Source organism: Bufo gargarizans, chromosome 1 (genome assembly GCF_014858855.1).
Source record: "Bufo gargarizans isolate SCDJY-AF-19 chromosome 1, ASM1485885v1, whole genome shotgun sequence".
Taxonomy (NCBI): Eukaryota; Metazoa; Chordata; class Amphibia; order Anura; family Bufonidae; genus Bufo; species Bufo gargarizans.
In genome coordinates, this window is record NC_058080.1 from 488,173,479 (window position 1) to 488,195,927 (window position 22,449).

At 48.2% G+C, this 22,449-nt stretch overlaps 1 protein-coding gene across 1 annotated transcript in view; it reads right to left on the reverse strand.

Annotated features, from left to right (window-relative positions):
• Positions 1-1,877: 1,877 nt before the first annotated feature.
• Positions 1,878-22,449, reverse strand: part of PSAT1 (phosphoserine aminotransferase 1) — a 41,502-nt gene continuing 20,930 nt past the window's right edge. The window contains exons 6-9 of the mRNA XM_044287769.1: positions 20,037-20,206; positions 16,082-16,210; positions 6,113-6,250; positions 1,878-2,394 (exon numbers count right to left, since the gene is read on the reverse strand). Of these exons, the coding sequence (XP_044143704.1) occupies positions 2,292-2,394; positions 6,113-6,250; positions 16,082-16,210; positions 20,037-20,206 (540 nt within the window). The 3' untranslated portion in view covers positions 1,878-2,291. The remainder of the gene's footprint in view (positions 2,395-6,112; positions 6,251-16,081; positions 16,211-20,036; positions 20,207-22,449) is intronic.

Consider the following 22,449-nt stretch of genomic DNA (forward strand, 5'->3'; position numbering starts at 1 on the left):
TACACACAGTGACGTCACAGCGCAGGGATTATACACAGTGACGTCACAGCGCAGGGATTATATACAGTGACGTCACAGCGCAGGGATAATACACACAGTGACGTCACAGCGCAGGGATTATACACACAGTGACGTCACAGCGCAGGGATTATACACACAGTGACGTCACAGCGCAGGGATTATACACACAGTGACGTCACAGCGCAGGGATTATACACACAGTGACGTCACAGCGCAGGGATTATACACACAGTGACGTCACAGCGCAGGGATTATACACACAGTGACGTCACAGCGCAGGGATTATACACACAGTGACGTCACAGCGCAGGGATTATACACACAGTGACGTCACAGCGCAGGGATTATACACACAGTGACGTCACAGCGCAGGGATTATACACACAGTGACGTCACAGCGCAGGGATTATACACACAGTGACGTCACAGCGCAGGGATTATACACACAGTGACGTCACAGCGCAGGGATTATACACACAGTGACGTCACAGCGCAGGGATTATACACACAGTGACGTCACAGCGCAGGGATTATACACACAGTGACGTCACAGCGCAGGGATTATACACACAGTGACGTCACAGCGCAGGGATTATACACACAGTGACGTCACAGCGCAGGGATTATACACACAGTGACGTCACAGCGCAGGGATTATACACACAGTGACGTCACAGCGCAGGGATTATACACACAGTGACGTCACAGCGCAGGGATTATACACACAGTGACGTCACAGCGCAGGGATTATACACACAGTGACGTCACAGCGCAGGGATTATACACACAGTGACGTCACAGCGCAGGGATTATACACACAGTGACGTCACAGCGCAGGGATTATACACACAGTGACGTCACAGCGCAGGGATTATACACACAGTGACGTCACAGCGCAGGGATTATACACACAGTGACGTCACAGCGCAGGGATTATACACACAGTGACGTCACAGCGCAGGGATTATACACACAGTGACGTCACAGCGCAGGGATTATACACACAGTGACGTCACAGCGCAGGGATTATACACACAGTGACGTCACAGCGCAGGGATTATACACACAGTGACGTCACAGCGCAGGGATTATACACACAGTGACGTCACAGCGCAGGGATTATACACACAGTGACGTCACAGCGCAGGGATTATACACACAGTGACGTCACAGTGTCACGTGTTATTTTTGTAGCTGAAAATAAGGCTTTATAAAGTAAAAAAAACGGCTCCTAACTTTTTTAGCTGGCTCCTAGATTCCAAGGAAATTTGTCAAGCCCTGCCATAATGATATGTGATAAGAAGAAGTGCTGAGGGTAGAGATGGGTAATGGTTATGTTTGGGGATTGTGGAGCCACTCCCATAATGACACATGATAATTATCTCATAATAATGTATGGGTCTGGCTAGCTGACATGCATTACAATACCAGAGAGAGGAGAACACAATAATAGGTGGCCACCTCTAGGCAGAGAATAAACCAGAGCAGATGGATACAAGAATACAGTTCTCCCGCCTATAGGTACTTTATGTGGTGGGTCCACAAAGAAGATTCATCAACTATTCACAAAATACGTGATAAATGCTTGATCGCCGAAACCCCCACAGATGTCAAGAGGAGGGGGTCTCAGAGTCCCCCATGTGACTGGTACGGTAGCGCACACGGTGACCACCACTCAATTCACTTCTACGGGACTGCTTGAAATGGCTGAGTACTGTACACAGAGTCAGACCGTGAAAGAATAGAGTGGTGGTCATGTATGCACACTACCACTCCACTACCCCACTTATCCATGAACCAACCTCTTCCTGCTCTATAATATTTTTCATAATGATGTTTGCTTTTTACATGATGAGTTTGTGTCCACAGTAGGCCAAAAAGAAAACTGTACATACCACAAACATTTTATTCTCTTTGCATAAAAATATGCAGGCACATAAATTGTCTCAGGACAATACACTGACCTCTATTTACAGACAAGATAAAATAAAGTAAGAGCAACGAGACCCAAAATATGGGATTTGTGATACTAAACTAATACTGGAAACCTCAATAACGGATGCAAGTGTTGTGGAATTCTGTGACAACCTCATCACCGAGAGCAATGAAGGGAGAGAGGGCAAATACTATTGGGTTGTCCTCTTCGTACAAAAGAAAGGGACTACCGTAGTTTACAAATCTTCTATACACTATGAAAATAGCTTATTTGTTGGGTGCCATATTTTATACAGACGTAATGAGGATGTAAAGACGTTTTGCTGCCCTGTTCCTCACTGGTGAGTCTCCTTGAAGTGTCTCATGAAATCTGCTAGTTTTTCAACATCATCCACAGTGACGGCATTGTAGAGAGAAGCTCGGATTCCTCCTACAGATCTGAACAGAACAACACAGAAGCTTAGAATATGTAAGTCACAATTTCTGTATAATATGAGTTCACATATAGGGTTTTCTGGTGATACATGGAAGCCTATGTGGAATCTAAAAAGCAGGACAAACAGGAGATGTTTTTCTAAATTGTAGTAGGCTCTGGGTCTTTTTCCCCTCATTGCCTAGGGTTTTTTCACTCACAGACCTCTTTTGTTTGCTTTTTCAGCTTAAAAAAAGAAAAAATGCATGTGCAATGTTTTTTGCCTTTTTTTTTTTTTTTACTGGTGTTTTTGCATGAATTCTTTTTAGACTTTTCCTCCACATACAGTTTTGAGGCCTTTGCGCACGACCGTATGCCCTCTGAGACATACAGTCCGTGAGCGGGCCATATGTCCCGAAGAAGCATTGATCATGCACACGGGAGCACACAGCATCATAGATTATAATGATGCCGTGCACGTCGGCCCGCCTGCGGGACTATTGTCCCACAGTCATAAGATCATACGATTACAGGACAATAGCCACACAGGCAGCCTGACGTGCACAACATCATTGTAATCTATGATGCGGTGTGCTCGATCAATGCTGCTCACGGATCGTATGTCTCAGAGGGCATCTCCCTCGGTCATGCGCCGCCTGCCTGCTTATCTCACTTTATGAATGAACAGGCAGGCGGCGCATGACAGAGGGAGCTGGGGCAGGCGGCGCATGATCGAGGGAGATGCCGGTCTGCGCCGTCTTAATGCTATACCTACAGTAAGTACCGTACAGAGCATATACAATTAGATATAGATCAGATTGAATGTTTAACAGTTGCGGGGCCCGGTGTATTAGAATAGAGTCACTGCACTGGGCCCCCGCCATGAGTGTCTCCGCCTCCTCCCTCCACACTGATGCATCTGATGGGGGATCTGTAGATGACACTTATGAAGATCTATGGATGACATACCGTAAGTGTAATGCACAGATCCCCCCATCAGTGTAATGCACAGACCCCCCCCCATCAGTGTAATGCACAGACCCCCCCCATCAGTGTCATCCACAGATCCCCCATCACAATGTCATCCACAGACCCCCCCATCACAATGTCATCCACAGATCCCCCCATAACAGTGCGTCATCCACAGATCCCCCCATAACAGTGCGTCATCCACAGATCCCCCCATAACAGTGCGTCATCCACAGATCCCCCCATAACAGTGCGTCATCCACAGATCCCCCCATAACAGTGCGTCATCCACAGATCCCCCATAACAGTGCGTCATCCACAGATCCCCCCATAACAGTGAGTCATCCACAGATCCCCCCATAACAGTGCGTCATCCACAGATCCCCCCATAACAGTGCGTCATCCACAGATCCCCATTAGTTCAAACCCTACCAAAAGCACACCTTTTGGTTCAATACGACCTTGTGGCTGCTGCCCCCATACTGTAATGTCTCCTTGTGGCTGTTGCCCCGGCAAACACTGCCATACAGTGTGACAATTAATGTCTCCTTGTGGCCCCCATTATCCTCAAAGTATAACGTCACCCTGTGGCTGCCCCCATACAGTAGAACGTCTCCCTGTGGCTGCCCCCATACAGTAGAACGTCTCCCTGTGGCTGCCCCCATACAGTAGAACGTCTCCCTGTGGCTGCCCCCATACAGTAGAACGTCTCCCTGTGGCTGCCCCCATACAGTAGAACGTCTCCCTGTGGCTGCCCCCATACAGCAGAACGTCTCCCTGTGGCTGCCCCCATACAGTAGAACGTCCCCCTGTGCCTCTCCCCATACAGTAGAACGTCCCCCTGTGGCTGCCCCCATACAGTAGAACGTCCCCCTGTGCCTCTCCCCATACAGTAGAACATCCCCCTGTGCCTCTCCCCATACAGTACAACGTCCCCTTGTGGCTGCCCCCATACAGTATAACGTCTCCTTGTGCCCCCCCCCCCCCATACAGTATAACGTCCCCTTGTGGCCCCCCCATACAGTATATAAATTTCTTAATATCGTTATCGTCTGAATATTTTTGATATCGCCCAACCCTAGGACTCTCACCTCCTTATTTCAGTCCTCATTGCACGGCGGTGGTACCTCTGCTGTGACTGATGGAGCAGGCATGAGGCGCTGAGATAATATAATCCCGCCCCTTGACTACACGTGCACACTCGTGAGGCTGCTAGACTATCTGAAACACTAGCAGTCTCAGTGGAGCAGACCCTGTAAAGATCGTGACAACCTATGGTAAGTGGTTGCCGCGAATTGGATCTTACAGGAGAATGACAGTGAGGTGGACGGGAACGGGAGCTGCTGCGCATGTGTGCGGCCCTGTGCGCGCTCACTCCATCAATTCCCGGCCACCAGAAAGGCAGTTTTTTTTTCTAGCCATTTCTGCTAATTCATCTACATTAGTAAGTTACTTATATCAATGTCATGCATATAATAAATATAACTTGATGAGTTGAGAACCCCTTTAATGCTGGAGAAGAGTAGATAAATATGTATTTATTTTATACCACTGGGGCTCAGGTTAGCAGAAGCACACGATTTTTCCTGTTGTCCCTATATACAGACCACTGAGAATTGGTTAACTGCTTCCCGACCGCCTAACGCAGGGATGTCGATTCATTCCTCCTGGATGCATCGGCGCGTCATCTCGCGAGACGCGAGATTTCCTGTGAACGCGCGCACACATGTCGATTCATTCCTCCTGGATGCATCGGCGCGTCATCTCGCTAGACGCGAGATTTCCTGTGAACGCGCGCACACATTCACAGGATCGGCCGGTAAGCGAGTGGATCTACAGCCTGCCAGCGGCGATCGTTCGCTGGCACGCTGTAGATGCGATTTTTTTAACCCCTAACAGGTATATTAGACGCTGTTTTGATAACTGCGTCTAATATAACTGCTACCTGGTCTTCTGGTGGTCCCTTTTGCTTGGATCGACCACCAGAGGACACAGGCAGCTCTGTAATAAGTAGCACCAAGCACCACACTACACCCCCCCGGTCACTTATTAACCCCTGATCACCCCATATAGACTCCCTGATCACCCCCCTGTCATTGATCACCCCCCTATCATTGATCATCCCCCTGTAAGGCTCCATTCAGAAGTCCGTATGTGTTTTACGGATCCACGGATCGGATCCGCAAAACGCATACGGACGTCTGAATGGAGCCTTACAGGGGGGTGATCAGGGAGTGTATATGGGATGATCACCCCCCTGTAAGGCTCCATTCAGACGTCCGTATGTGTTTTACGGATCCACGGATCGGATCCGCAAAACACATACGGACGTCTGAATGGAGCCTTACAGAGGGATGATCAATGACAGGGGGGTGATCACCCCATATACACTCCCTGATCACCCCCTGTCATGCTCCATTTAGACGTCCGTATGTGTTTTGCGGATCCGCAGATGAAAGCTCTATTAGTGAGAAGAAAAGGAGGTAAAATTCATTTGGGTGGTAAGTTGCATGACCGAGCAATAAACGGTGAAAGTAGTGTAGTGCAGAAGTGTAAAAAGTGGTCTGGTCATTAAGGGGGTTTAAGCTAGGGGAGCTGAAGTGGTTAAAGCACCAGCCCTGCTCTAAATGATCTAATGTATATACCTCCATTCACAGATCTGTAAACCACCAAATCATATGGTACTGCTGTCCACTGAAGATATCCCAGCAGATATTAATAAGAGGTGACAAAATAATCTTTCATTAGACAGACACTGTCAGTCGTAACGTTTACCTGTGTCCTTTCAGAGACATCATGCCAAGTGCTGCAGCTTTGTCAAGAAATTCTCTCTCTAAGGCGCTGTCACCCTTAATACTTCCGATACGGAAAGGGATATTCATTCTGCTCCTGCTTTCTTTCTCTACAGGACACCTGTAAGAAAATGGGTTTCATTTGTTAGCTAAGGCTACTTTCACACTCACGTTTTGGCTTTCCGTATGTGTGATCAGTTTAGGACCCTCACAAGCGGTCCAAAACTGATCCGTTTACAAAAGGATCCGCTCAGAATGCATCAGTTCAGTCTCCATTCTGCTTTGAAGACGGACACCAAAACACAATCTGGCACACTGAAGCAAACTGAGCCACTGACACACTAACACAATCTGGCACAATAGAAAACAGATCTTTCCTGGCACACAAAGTAAGTCAATAGGGACAGATCCATTTTCACTGACACAATAGAAAACGGATCAGTCCTCTATTGACTTTCAATGGTATTCAAGACGGATCCTTCTTGGCTATGTTAAAAATAATACAAACGGATCAGCTCTCAAAGGATGCAGAGGGTTGTATTATCTGAACGGATCCGTCCAGCTTCAACATGCAACAAGAAGAAATGGGAGTGAGACAAAACATTTTTTGAGCATTCAATTTAATGAAAACAACGAATAAACTGAAACAGGCTGTTTTTCAGCTGATCAAACGTTTAGGACCACACCTCCAAAAAAAAAACTAAACCCCCCAAAACAGAAATCCAACTTCCAAACATGAACTCCGTAATGAGTAGCTCCGCCGTTATTGTTCATCACTTCAAAAATTCATTTCGGCATGCTTGATGCAAGCGTTTCCATGAGGTGAGTGGGAACATTTCTCCAAGTGGTGAAGACTGCCGCACGAAGGCCATCTACTGTCTGGAACTGTTGTCCATTTTTGTAAACTTCCCTTGCCATCCATCCCCAAAGGTTCTCAATTGGATTTAGATCAGGGGGACACGCAGAATGGGCCAAAAGAGTGATGTTTTTCTCCTGGAAGAAGTCCCTTGTCCTGCGGGCATTGTGTACTGTTAGGTTGTCATGTTAAATAACCCAGTCGTTACCACACAGACGAGGGCCCTCAGTCATGAGGAATGCTCTCTGCAACATCTGGACATAGCCAGCGGCCGTTTGACGCCCCTGCAGTTCCTGAAGCTCCATTGTTCCACTGAAGGAAAAAGCACCCCAGACCATTATGGCGCCCCCTTCACTGTGGCGTGTAGAAAACATCTCAGGTGGGATCTGCTTGTCATGCCAGTAACGTTGGAAACCATCAAGGTAAAAAAAAATCTCAGAGAATAAAACTTTCTTCCACCTTTGAATGTCCCATGTTTGGTGCTCTCTTGCAAAGTCCAAACGAGCAGTTCTGTGGCGTTCAAGGAGACGAGGTCTTTGAAGACGTTTTTTGTTTTTGAAGCCCTTCAGTCTCAGATGCCGTCTGATGGTTATGGGGCTGCAGTCAGCACCAGTAAGGGCCTTAATTTGGGTCGAGGATCGTCCAGTGTCTTGACGGACAGCCAATTTGATCCTCCGGGTTATTGCTGATGATTTTTTTTGGGGTCTTCCACTTAACTTTTTTGTCCCATAACCCTCGGGTTCATTTGAGAAATTCCAAATAACTGTCTTACTGCATCCCACCTCAGCAGCGATGGCGCGCTGTGAGAGGCCCTGGTTATGCAGTTCAACAACCCGAACACGTTCAGAAAGGGAGAGTTTTTTTGCCTTTGCCATAACAACGTGTGACTACCTGACAGAAAATGACAATGAATCCACATCTTTGCACAGATTTGGCCTTTTAAAGGCATGTGGTCCTAAAATTAGCATCAGCTGAAAAACAGCCTGTTTCAGTTTATTCGTTGTTTTCATTAAATTGAATGCTCAAAAAGGAGATTTTTGTATAACTTACCAGTTAAATCTCTTTCTCGCTCTTCCTTGGGGGACACAGACCTTGGGTATAGCTCAGCTCCCTAGGAGGCGTGACACTAAGTAAAACTGTTAAGCCCCTCCTCCATCAGCTATACCCTCAGCCTGGAGATAGAGGCTACCAGTTGCGTGTCCAAGTAGTGAAAGGATAACAACCAATAACGGAAACAACCAGCCAGCAACCCAACGGGGCGCCAGACCATAACCCTGTAACCAAACACAGAAGGGTGGGTGCTGTGTCCCCCAAGGAAGAGCGAGAAAGAGATTTAACTGGTAAGTTATACAAAAATCTCCTTTTCTCGCCCATTTTCCTTGGGGGACACAGACCTTGGGACGTTCAAGAGCAGTCCAAGAAGGGAGGGACCACAAACCCAAGGCGGAACACCACCAGAGCATCAGGAAACCGCTGCCTGCAAAACCAGGCGGCCCAAAGCAGCATCCGCTGATGCATGCGTATGCACCCTATAGAACTTTGTGAAAGTGTGCAGAGAGGACCAAGTGGCTGCTTTGCACAACTGTTCAGCCGAGGCCCGATGCCTCTGCGCCCAGGAAGCTCCGACTGCTCTGGTGGAATGAGCAGTGACGCCGAAAGGCGGAGGTCTGCCCTTGGCTCGATAAGCCTCAGACACCGCCAGTTTAATGAAACGGGCAATAGCCACCTTGGAGACCGCCAACCCTTTGCGCGAACCCTCCGGAACCACAAACAGGGAGTCCGTGCGCCGAAAGGACCCGGTGACCTCCAAGTAAATCCTCAACGCCCTGACCACATCCAGACGGTGCAGTTCCCGTTCTCTGGGGTGGGAAGGAGAGGGACAGAGCGACGGAAGGACGATGTCCTCATTGATGTGAAAGGCGGAGACCACCTTTGGCAGGAAAGTCGGGACAGGCCGAAGCACAACCTTATCCTGGTGGAAGATCAGGAAAGGTTCGGAGCAAGAAAGAGCCGCTAACTCCGACACCCGTCGGAGAGACGTGACGGCCACAAGAAAGATGACCTTGCAGGACAGAAGGCGAAGGGAGACCTCCCGTAAAGGCTCGAAGGGGGCTGATTGGAGCGCCGAGAGCACCACATTCAGGTCCCAGGAAGGAACTGGAGGGCGGTACGGCGGAACAGAGTGAGCCACCCCTTGTAAAAAGGTCTTAATTGGCCCTAGAGGGGCCAGGGGACGCTGGAGAAGAATAGACAGCGCCGAAATCTGACCCTTCAGAGAACTGAGGCACAGCCCCAGGTCCAGACCCGACTGGAGGAAGGACAGGATTGTGGGAAGAGAAAACCGGAGAGGTAGGATGCTCCGGGACTCACAGAACCCCAGATAGGACCTCCAAACCCGATAGTAGATCCTAGAGGATACGGGCTTACGAGCCCGGATCATGGTGCGGACTACGTCCGCGGAGAAACCCTGTCGCGTTAAGACGGCGGTCTCAATAGCCACGCCGTCAAACGTAGCGAGCCTAAATGCTCGTGGAAGATCGGTCCCTGAGAGAGAAGGTCTTCCCTGGAGGGCAGTGGCCACGGTGCGTCTGCCAACAGCATCATTAGGTCGGCGTACCAAGACCGGCGGGGCCAATCCGGGGCGATTAGAATCGCGGGGACGCCCTCTGCCGCGATCCTCCGAAGAACCCGTGGCAGGAGGGGAAAAGGAGGAAAGACGTACAGAAGGGAGAATTCGCGCCACGGAAGGACGAGCGCGTCGGCGCCGTATGCCTTCGGGTCCCGTGCCCTGGCCAGGTATAGGGGGACCTTGTGGTTGAATTTGGAGGCCATGAGGTCCACGTCGGGGCGACCCCAGCGAAGACAAAGGGCTTCGAACACCTCTGGGTGCAGGGACCATTCTCCCGGGTCGATGGTGGACCGGCTGAGGAAATCCGCCGCCCAGTTGTCCACCCCCGGGATGTAAATCGCAGATAAGGCCGGCACGTGCGTCTCCGCCCAGAGGAGAATGAGGGTCACCTCTTGCATCGCTGCGAGTGCCTCCCTGATGGTTTATGTATGCCACAGCCGTGGCATTGTCCGATTGGATCCGAACAGGGTGGCCCCTCAGCAGATGGGTCCAGTGTCTGAGGGACAGAAGAATCGCCCTCAGTTCCAGAATATTGATTGGAAGTCTGGACTCCGATAGAGACCAAACGCCCTGGACGGACCGGGGAGGGAAAACCCCCCCCCACCCCCGTAAGCTGGCATCTGTGGTAATCACCAGCCAGTTCAGTGGACGGAAGGACTTCCCCCTTAGAGGGATATGCAACCACCAGCCGAGGGAAGCCCGAGCCAGGGGAGGCAGAAGAAAGGTCCTGTCCAGACTCCTCGGTGATTTGTCCCAGGCCGACAGAATTGCCCTCTGAAAGGTGCAGGATCGGAATTGTGCGAACGGCACCGCTTCGAAACAGGCAACCATCTTTCCCAACAACCGCATGCTGGATCTGAGGGAAGGGCGGTGATGACGGAGGAGACTGCGAACCGACCCGCGAAGGGCCAGACGCTTGTCCGACGGAAGGCGGACCTCCGCCAACTCTGTATCCAGGAGCATCCCCAGGAAGATCAGCCGTCTGGAGGGGGTAAGGGAAGATTTGGGGTGGTTGATAATCCAACCGAACCGCGTCAGGGTCTCCAGAGTGAGTTCCACACTGCGGGATGTCTGAGAGAAGGAGGGTGCCTTGACCAGGATGTCGTCCAAGTATGGGAGAAGAAAAACACTTCTTGAACGTAGAAGGGCCAAGACAGGGGCCAGGACCTTGGTGAACACTCGAGGAGCCGTCGCCAGACCAAAGGGAAGGGCGACGAATTGGAAGTGATCGTCCCCCACCGCGAAGCGCAGGAAGCGGTGATGACATGGAGCAACCGGAACGTGGAGGTATGCATCCTGAATGTCAATTGAGGCCATGAAATCCCCTCTTTCCAGGGAGGCCACTGCGGACCTGAGAGACTCCATCCGGAATCTCTGCAGTCGGAGAAAACGGTTCAGGCGTTTTAGGTCCAAGATCGGACGCACTGAGCCTTCCTTCTTGGGAACCACAAAGAGGTTCGAGTAGAACCCCCTGAACCTTTCCGTCGGAGGCACGGGGGCGACGACACCCTTGTCCATTAGAGAGTGAATGGCCGCGAGAGTGAATCCCGTACGGGATCTCGCGGAGGACGGGATCGGAAGAAACGGTCTGGCGGAATGGACGCAAATTCGATTTTGTATCCGCAAGATACAATCTCGAGCGCCCATGCGTCTGAGATGTGGGCCCGCCATACGTTCCTGAATAGGAGAAGGTGGGGGCGCACCTTCAGGCAGAGGGCTGCTGGCCTGTGGGAGCCCGTGCAGGCTGGGACTTGCGCCAGGTAGGTTGCGTCCGAAAAAACGGCTTCTTGCGTCTATCCTGGGCTGGGCCAGAGGAAGAAGAACTGGCCGCGGGTCTAGACCCGGTGGGCTTGCGAAAGGACCAAAAATGGGACGAACCAGCGCGACCACGGGGGGCGCCCATTGGCCTGGACTGGGGGAGGTGAGTACTCTTCCCACCCGTGGCCTCTGATATAAGTTCGTCCAGACGGGTTCCGAACAGGCGGGAACCCGTGAATGGTAGGCCGGCCAAAGAGCGTTTGGAAGCGGCGTCCGCCACCCAAACCTTCAGCCAGAGTTCCCTCCTGACAGAAACTGCCAGGGCAGAGGAACGGGCAATGAGGGCACCCGCATCAAGGGAGGCCTCACAGACGAATTTTCCGGCCTGAACAATTAGTTGGGCTAAGGAACGGAGGTCCTGAACAGGGACGTCCGACCCTAACTCCCGTTCCAGTTGCAAACCCCATTCAGAGACCGCTTTGCCAACCCAGGCGGAGGCAAAGACCGGTCTAAGGGCCGAACCAGAGGCAGTAAATATGGCCTTGGAGAGGGATTCCGTACGACGGTCCTCAACAGACTGGAGGGAAGATCCGTCCTGTACAGGAATAGTAGTGCTTTTGGACAGGCGAGCCACGGGAGGATCAACCTTAGGCGGGGATGTCCACGTGGTCACAGAATCCGCTGGAAAGGGATAACAAATGTCCAGCTTTTTGGGTGTAATAAAGCGGACGTTAGGCCGAGTCCAAGCCTTGGATACCACAGAAGAAAAATCAGCGTGTATGGGAAAAACCTTGGAGGCCTGTTTGGGGCGGAGAAAGGACACGCCGGCCTGTTCAGAGCTGGGGGGGTCATCGTGTAGCTGAAAGGTATCACGGATGCTAGTGACAAGATGCCCCACCGCGGACGCCAATTTGGACGGAAGCTCTGAGTCCATGTCCACGTCCGAATCCGCCAGTCCTCCCTCAGAAAGCGTATCCCTTTGAGAGGATAGACTTGACTGAGCTCGCACGCATGGCGGAGAGAGCGAAGCATCTGGAGAAGATGTGCGCTCAACCCTTGAACGTTTCTGAGTATGCCGGGCCCTGGAAGATTCGCTGGGAGGCAGGGAACCAGTGGGGGCGGCAGAAACGGTAGTCCCAGCGGGTGCGACAGGGATTGTGGCAGCCTGCGGGAGAGGCGGTCTATCCACGAGACGGCCCACTACGTGTGTAAGGCTTTCCACCGCCTGAGACAGAGACCTAGCCCAGTCAGGGGGTTCAGAGGCACCGGGGGGCGCAGCGGGAAGCGGGCCCTGCACCGGGGCCTGACATGCAAGGCAATGCGGCTCAGATTGCCCCCGCGGAAAAAGTTCCTTACAGGCGGTACAGGCATGGTACCAGGGTTTGGGGGCACCTGTGGGATCTGACATGCTGAAGTGTGGTTGTACTCTAATATAGAGACCACAAAGGGTTATAGCAGCTATGACCAGGAGGGTTAGGAGAGGGTTAACTGTCCTACCAGTGCCTCAGAAGAACGTCAGGAGATGGCCCAGATCAGCAGCAGCAGAGAAGCAGTGAACAGCAGTGAGCAGCAGAGAGCGCCCACAGAAGCCGAGCGATGTACACAGGAGGTTAGAGTCCCCCACCGTGTCCCAGCTTCCTGTCAGGAGTGAGGAAGCGCGGGAAACCTCAGCAGAAAGCGCGGGGAACAAGCTCCGCCCCCTCCAGCGCTTGAAATGTCTCCTGTGAAGGAGAACGTAGCTCCGCCCCCAAAATGACGCTCGCATAAGCCCCGCCCCCTGCCGGGACCGCTAAGCCCCGCCCCCCGTTCTCGGCGGGAAGGGGGAGAGAGAGAAGAGAAAAATGGAGTCAGCCCCGAATGAGGGGGAGGGGGGGGGGAGAAAGATAGCAGCGTGGGGGGGAACGGCGTGGGGGTGCTGAGGATGCTGCTGTGCTGCATTGTCCTGCAGATGAGCGCTCAGAATGAGCGACCACGGGTGCCCCCCTTACCCAGAGGGGTAGATGCTGCAGATAGGGACGGGGTATGGGCTGGAATAGCCATCTCACCGTCCGACGTCTTCACCCTCAGTCCTTTCCAGCAGGGTCGCCCCTTCAGCCACTGGCACCGCAGTGGCAGGAAGCTGGAAGAGGGGCTTGGCGTGCGGGCGACCCCCTAGCTGGCGGGATGTAGGGGAGCCATTGCTGCCCAGATCCTCCTATTGCTTCTGTGGGGGAGGCAGCAGTGCAGATAAGTTGGCACTGGCGCAGCTCAACCCCGGGAGAGCAGAGAGGTCAATGCGTCTCTGGTATCCCTAGGAAAAAATAAAATAACAAAATTAGAAGAAAAAGTAAAAATAACAAGGAGAAAACAGCCCTGCAGTAGCAGGGAGTGTCTTGCCTCCTTGGACACTAAGCTAAAACTGGTAGCCTCTATCTCCAGGCTGAGGGTATAGCTGTGGAGGAGGGGCTTAACAGTTTTACTTAGTGTCACGCCTCCTAGGGAGCTGAGCTATACCCAAGGTCTGTGTCCCCCAAGGAAAATGGGCGAGAAAAATGTTTTGTCTCACTCCCATTTCTTCTTGTTGCATGTTGAAGCTCTACTTGGAACCTTGTTAAGATCCAGCCATGCTAAATATGATTTTTTGCATTTTTCAAGTGGTCTTAAACTTTTGATCAGGACTGTATAAAATGCCTTTTCTTGTCCGCAATTGCGGACAAGAATAGGACATGTTCTATTTTTTTTTTTTGCAGATCCGCAAATGCAGACAGCACATTCCTGCCCCATTGAAAATTAATGGGTCCGCACCTGTTCCGCTAAAAATTGCGGAACGGATGCGGACCCATCTTGCAGACGTGTGAATGGACCCTAAGGCCTCTTTCAGACGGGCGTTGCGGGAAAAGGTGCGGGTGCGTTGCGGGAACATGTGCGATTTTTCCGCGCGAGTGCAAAACATTGTAATGTGTTTTGCACGCATGTGAGAAACAAACATCGGCATGTTTGGTACCCAAACCCGCTTGGGATCGGTGTTCTGTAGATTGTATTATTTTCCCTTATAACATGGTTATAAGGGAAAATAATAGCATTCTGAATACAGAATGCATAGTACAATAGGGCTGGAGGGGTTAAAAATTTTTTATTTTTTTTATTTAATTCACCTTAATCCACTTGCTCGCGCAGCCCAGCATCTCTTCTGTCTGTCTTCTGTGCTGTGTGCAGCAGGAACGGGACCTGTGGGGACGTCACTCCGGTCATCACATGATCTTTTACCATGGTGATGGATCATATGATGACCGGAGAGATGTCACCACAGGTCCTTTTCCTGCACACAGCACAGAAGACAGACAGAAGAGATGCCGGGCTGGATTAAGGCGAGTTAAATTATTATTATTATTTTTTAACCCCTCCAGCGCTATTGTACTATGCATTCTGTATTCAGAATGCTATTATTTTCCCTTATAACCATGTTATAAGGGAAAATAATAATGATCGGGTCTCCATCCCGATCGTCTCCTAGCAACCGTGCGTGAAAAATCGCACCGCATTCACTTCTATGGGGCCTTTGTTGTGTGGAAAACACACAATATAGAGGATGCTGCGATTTTCACGCAACGCACAAGTGATGCGTGAAAATCACCGCTCATGTGCACAGCCCCATAGAAATGAATGGGTCCTGATTCAGTGCGGGTGCAATGCGTTCAACTCACGCATCGCATCCGCGCGGAATACTCGCCCGTGTGAAAGGGGCCTAACACTGCTCCCCCAAACCAGCAGCAAAATGCACTGAGAAGACTCCTGAGGGGATTCAAGGAGGAGTTCTCCCAATGCATTTTACATCTCTTTTTTTGGGGAGCTCAGTGTCGAAATGCAAGTGAGTATGAAGATAAAAATGACATCATCGAACTGTGCATAAAAAAGGACATAATCAGGGGTTGTTTGGAGCCGACACATTTCCTTATAGGAACACTGTTTGGGCAGGTGGGTTTTGCCAGATCTCATTTTAGACAGCATTTTGTACTTTATAAAATTTCAACTACATGTATTTAGCAATGCACAGAATGGTTCATACAGGCAGTGTGTGGAATCCACAAGATATCAATTTTTGGAGAAGTGCCAAATTATAAATTGAAGTGATACATTCTATGTCATTTTAATTTTACTTGTAGACTATGGTAAATATGATTCTTAGGTTATTTCCAGTTTTTAGAACAGATAAATTAAGTAAAATAACGTAGTGAGCATTAAGGCAGATACTTCTTTGGACTTCTCGTCAGTGACCCTATTACAGTTAGTTTATTTTTATTCTCCCCCCCCCCCCCCCCCCCCAAGGAAATTACTTTAAAAAAAAAAAAAAGCTGAGAAAGGTGTAAAGCAGTAAATAATAAAGCAAGCAATACTCGGCAACTCGACAAGTCTCTAATTCCTGTTCCCTTTTGACACATAAGAAACAACCACTCAGATAATCACCAAGTCATGTCTGTGGCCAATGAGGAGCTGAGAGGTAATTTCCTGTGTCAAAAGACTAGGAAGCATCAAAACTGGAGAAGTGGAGGATTGGTAGTTACTTATTTTACACTGTTCTGAGCATTTAAAAAAAAAAAAAAGTCATTGGCTGGACAACCCCTTTGACTGCACAATAAACGAAGAGGAGAAACATTTTAGGTTCTGTAGAATGAAGTTTCACCAGCATGTAATCTATAAAACATCCTTCAAAAACAAGACTTACAACTTACACAAACAATCCATTGGATTGATCTATAACATTGTAAATAATTTCTGATTTGATGATGCTCAGCTTCTCCATACACGCTGCGCCTCCGTTATTCTTAATCCATTCCAGCACCAATCCCATTATGTAGATGCTGAAACAGAAGACCACCTCATGTTAAAACTACAATAAGATGCATAAAAGAAAGGATACAAAAGGAGCAGGGAACAGCAGAAATGTACACAAAAATAGTGAAACTAGTCTAAACCTCAAAACTAGACTTGACCTCAAAGGATCCCCACAGCCATTTTGTCAGTTAGAGCACTTTCAGCATAAACTGCAGGACCCGCAAGCTTGTCAACTACATTTTAGCAACCCAAATGAACTGTATTATGGCTATAAAACGGTTGGTACGTTACTCATGTTTTTTTTTTTTTTGCACAAATTTTGATAGTAGTTAAAGCTATAAAAATTTCCAACTGGTTGAAATATAGCCGATAGTTAATTTGACTATTAGGGCTGTCCTCCCTTAGTGTTCTATTGACTGACGTGTAGAAAATCATGTTGTGTTGCTACCGGGAAACCATCAACAGGTGCTTTCAAACAGACCTATTATATATATCTGTTTGGAACGGTCATTGTATGTATAATTGTATCCAGCAATGGATGGCCATATATTAACCACCTCAGCCCCCCTAGCTGAAACCCCCTTAATGACCAGACCACTTTTTACAATTCTGCACTACACTACTTTCACCGTATTTTGCTCGGTCATGCAACTTACCACCCAAATGAATTTTACCTTCTTTTCTTCTCACTAATAGAGCTTTCATTTGGTGGTATTTCATTGCTGCTGACATTTTTTTGTTATTAATCGAAATTTACCGAAGTTTTTGCAAAAAAATTACATTTTTCACTTTCAGTTGTAAAATTTAGCAAAAAAACGACATCCATATATACATTTTTCTCTAAATTTATTGTTCTACATGTCTTTGATAAAAAAAAAAAAAAAAATGTTTGGGTAAAAGTTATAGTGTTTACAAACTATGGTACAAAAATGTGAATTTCCGCTTTTTGAAGCAGCTCTGACTTTCTGAGCACCTGTCATGTTTGCTGAGGTTCTACAATGGCCAGACAGTACAAACACCCCACAAAGGACCCCATTTCGGAAAGTAGACACCCTAAGGTATTCACTGATGGGCATAGTGAGTTCATAGAACTTTTTATTTTTTGTCACAAGTTAGCGGAAAATGATGATTTATTTTTTATTTTATTTTTTTCTTACAAAGTCTTATATTCCACTAACGTGTGACAAAAAATAAAAACTTCCATGAACTCACTATGCCCATCACGAAATACCTTGGGGTGTCTTCTTTCCAAAATGGGGTCACTTGTGGGGTAGTTATACTGCCCTGGCATTTTAGGGGCCCAAATGCGTGAGAAGTAGTTTGAAATCAAAATCTGTAAAAAATGCCTGGTGAAATCCGAAAGGTGCTCTTTGGAATGTGGGCCCCTTTGCCCACCTAGGCTGCAAAAAAGTGTCACACATGTGGTATCGCCATACTCAGGAGAAGTTGGGGAATGTGTTTTGGGGTGTCTTTTTACATATACCCATGCTGGGTGAGAGAAATATCTCGGCAAAAGACAACTTTTCCCATTTTTTTATACAAAGTTGGCATTTGACCAAGATATTTATCTCACCCAGCATGGGTATATGTAAAATGACACCCCAAAACACATTGCCCAACTTCTCCTGAGTACGGCGATACCACATGTGTGACACTTTTGCAGCCTAGGTGGGCAAAGGGGCCCAAATTCCTTTTATGAGGGCATTTTTAGACATTTGGATCCCAGACTTCTTCTCACGCTTTCGGGCCCCTAAAATGCCAGGGCAGTATAAATACCCTACATGTGACCCCATTTTGGAAAGAAGACACCCCAAGGTATTCAATGAGGGGCATGGCGAGTTCATAGAATTTTTTTATTTTTTTTGGCACAAGTTAGCGGAAATTGATTTTTTTTTGTATTTTCTCACAAAGTCTCCCTTTCCGCTAACTTGGGACAAAAAAAATGTCTAAATGGAGCCTTACAGGGGGGTGATCAATGACAGGGGGGTGATCACCTATATAGACTCCCTGATCACCCCCCTGTCATTGATCACCCCCCTGCAAGGCTCCATTCAGACGTCCGCATGATTTTTACGGATCCACGGATCGGATCCGCAAAACACATACGGACGTCTGAATGGAGCCTTACAGGGGGGTGATCAATGACAGGGGGGTGATCAGGGAGTCTATATGGGGTGATCACCCCCTTGTCATTGATCACCCCCCTGTAAGGCTTCATTCAGACGTCCGTATGTGTTATGCGGATCCGATCCATGTATCCGTGGATCCGTAAAAATCATACGGATGTCTGAATGGAGCCTTACAGGGGGGTGATCAGGGAGTCTATATGGGTGATCACCCCCCTGTAAGGCTCCATTCAGACGTCCGTATGTGTTTTGCGGATCCGATCCAAGTATCCGTGGATCCGTAAAAATCATACGGATGTCTGAATGGAGCCTTACAGGGGGGTGATCAATGACAGGGGGGTGATCAGGGAGTCTATATGGGGTGATCAGGGGTTCATAAGGGGTTAATAAGTGACAGGGGGGGTGTAGTGTAGTGTAGTGGTGTTTGGTGCTACTTTACACAGCTACCTGTGTCCTCTGGTGGTCGATCCAAACAAAAGGGACCACCAGAGGACCAGGTATATTAGACGCTGTTATCAAAACAGCGTCTAATATATCTGTTAGGGGTTAAAAAAAAAAATTGCATCTCCAGCGAACGATCGCCGCTGGCAGGCTGGAGATCCACTCGCTTACCTTCCGATCCTGCGAACGCGCGCGCCTGCGTGCGCGCGTTCACAGGAAATCTCGCGTGACTGTGCGCAGAGCTGCCGCCTCCGGACCGCGATCCTGCGTTAGGCTACTTTCACACTTGCGGCAGTGTGATCCGGCGGGCAGTTCCGTCGTCGGAACTGGCCGCCGGATCCGCCGATCTGCCGCTGACTGAAAGCATTTGTGAGACGGATCCGTCTCACAAATGCATTGCAAGGACGGATCCGTCTCTCCGCTTGTCATGCGGACAGACGGATCCGTCTTGTACATTTTTTCAAATTTTTGCCGATCTGTGCATGCCGGAACGACGGATCCGGCATTCCGGTATTCTGAATGCCGGATCCGGCGCTAATACATTCCTATGGGAAAAAATGCCGGATCCGGCGTTCAGGCATGTATTTAGTTTTTTGGGCCGGAGAGAAAACCGTAGCATGCTGCGGTTTTCTCTTTTGCCTGATCAGTCAAAACGACTGAACTGAAGACATCCTGATGCAAACTGAACGGATTACTCTCCATTCAGAATGCATGGGGATAAAACTGATCAGTTGTTTTCCGGTATAGAGCCCCTGTGACGGAACTCTATGCCGGAAAAGAAAAAAGTGTGAAAGTACCCTTAGGCGGTCCAGAGGCGGTTAATAGGGGTACATCATGTAAAAGTCTGAGTCTGTCTGGCATGGAGCCACCCTTCGAAATATGTCCTAAAACTCAGAGGGGCCTGAATTAGGAAATCCTCTCTATTATAAATGTGCCTACATTCAGATGTAGGCACAATGAGAGTCAGTTGATTTTGTTTTTCTACACAACAAGAAGTCATTGAATATTGTGATAATTTTAACTAAAAGGTGGATCTTCTATTTGAGGCCAAGTTCACACGATCATAGTTCTAATGCTGTTTTTAGCCTAAAAGGAATAGAACGCATAAGTGGCCAGGGCCTAACAAAAAATAGAAATGCAGCCACGAGGCCACATGTAACAAGACTGGTAAGTTGCGTTTTTCTTTTTTGTATAGCACAAAAAGTAGTGTAGATTCTCTACTGGAATTAGTATGTAACCACTGTCACAGTGCAGCTCTCGCCTAAGTGAATAAGAATTTACATACCTGAAACATGGAGGGGTGTTATACAGAGAAGCATTTCCTGCCTGGATTTTGAAATCAAGGATAGTAGGGCATTCTTTCAATGAAAAACCCAATAAATCTTCTCTCACGATTACCACTGTCACCCCGGCACAGCCAACATTCTTTTGAGCTCCGGCAAAAATAAGTCCAAACTAGAAAGCAAAAAGAAAAAAAAAATTTTTTTTTTTTCCTTCAATGCAAATACCAGAGTGTCAAGAGATTTTCAGTTTCAAACAGAACTATACTAATAATAAGTTTGTTTTTCGATATAGGAAAAATGTAAGAGTCGTTTTTAATTCATGAAAAACCCATGAAATCATGACACAATGAGAAGCTGACACTGGCAGAACTGGTTGGTAACTGTCAGACTGCCCAACCCAACTGGTAACACCCACCTGGACCATCATTACAAAAACTTAGTAATTCATTGATAATTTCTAGAATTTACAAATAAACAATTGGCAAATTTCAGAGTCATAGGACTAGAGGCTCCAGAATTATCACATAGGGAATGCAAGTAGTTACTAAAGCAGGCATGTCTAGAGAGGTGACAGGTCAGGTTGTCTGACATGCTCAAAGTCCAAACAAAGATAATAAAGAGCATGGAAGGAAGTAGGATGTATGGGATGACTTCAAAATATTATATCCATAATACAAAAACAAAAACACATAGAATATTCACATATAGGCTGTTAAAGGGCTTTTAATATTGATAACAGGTACCAATAAGGCTGTGTTCACATGGGCATTATTTCAGTTTTTCATGTAATCTCATTAAAGGGACCCACTGGGTTGCTTTAAAGGGGTTGTCTCATCTCACCGTTACTAAGGTTAGTTAAGACAAAGTCCCGACCACCTACTGGATGGGAAACAGCAGGACGCGCCGCTGTTTCAGCAGCTCATGTATGGCAATGAGCTCTCTGCTGTTTCCTTGCCGGGAAGTGGTCGGGACTGAGAGACAGCCCCTTTAAATCTATAATGTGCCCGTCAAGTTTTTGTTATGCTTATGCTACATGCTCCACTATTCTAGCTTGGAACATAACAAAAGTACACACAAAGCCCAAAGAGATTAAAGAGTACAACAAACAGCTAAGGCTACTTTCACACTGGCGTTTTGGTTTCAGTTTGTGAGATCCGTCATGGGCTCACAAGCGGATCAGTTTTGCCCTTAAAGCATTCTGAATGGAAAAGGATCTGCTCAGAATGCATCAGTTTGGCTCCGTTCCGCTTTGTAGGCAGACACCAAAACGCTGCCAAACGCTGACGAAACTGAGCCAAACGGATCCGTCCTGATAGATAATGTAAGTCAATGGGGACGGATCCGTTTTCACTGAAACAAAAAAAAAAAAAACTGATCCGTCCTCCATTGGCTTTCAATGGTGTTCAAGACGGATCCGTTTTGTCCATAAACAGATCCGTTCTGAATGGATGCATGCGATTGTAATATGTGAACGGATACGTTTGTGCAGATCCATGACAGAGCCGCAACAAACGAGAGTGTGAAAGTAGCCTTACTGAGCAATTCATTTGGTACCAGTAAGGCCTCTTTCCGAAGAGTGATATGGAACTCGTCCAAGCCCCGATAGTGAAAAACTGATGATTATCCCTGTTTGTTTCAGAGTTATATGTGAATGCGTTCAGTTCTTGTGTTTTTTTCCCCATGATGGTGTCATCAGTATTCATGCGTTTCTCACGTGTGTGGGAAAAAAATAAAAAATAAAATAATAATTTAAAAAGGGGTTGGAATTAAGCTGAAAGGGGAGGGGACGCCGACGACGCATATAGCAGCCCCTTTGGCCATGGGCGAGATAGGGCATCTAGAATCTCTGGCTGGTCCTGTGGGGACAGAACATCATTTCTGTACCTTCCTGATCCCCCGGTTTGCAAACAAGTCCAGCATTGGAACGTCCCATTTTGCTGTGATCTGTTGGAATACATCGAGACTCAAGGCCCAATCCCCTTCCTTTATTGTCTGCCTGCTGAAGAAATCGGCCACAAGATTTTTGTTTCCTTTTAAATGGACCGCTGATAAGGAAGTCAGATGTTTTTCTGCCCATAGAAAAATCCTCTTTGTGGTTGTGGCCAGAACTCTGTTCCGAGTGCCTGCATGTCTGTTTATGTATGCAACTGTGGTTGTGTTGTCAGATAGGATTTTTACCTGGCGTAGAGGTATCTTTGAATGGAGTGCCAGAAGAACCTTGAAAACTGCCTTAAGTTTCTTTTGGTTTGACGAGGCCATGGAGTTGTTCCAAACTCCTTGAGCCATCAGGTCTGCCGCATGACGACCCCAGCCTCTGTTGCTGGCGTCTGTAGTGACTACTAGCATATCTTCCCGATGCCAGTAGACTTCTGTCTGCAAATTTCTCATTTTCCACCAGGCTAGAGACTGTAATAC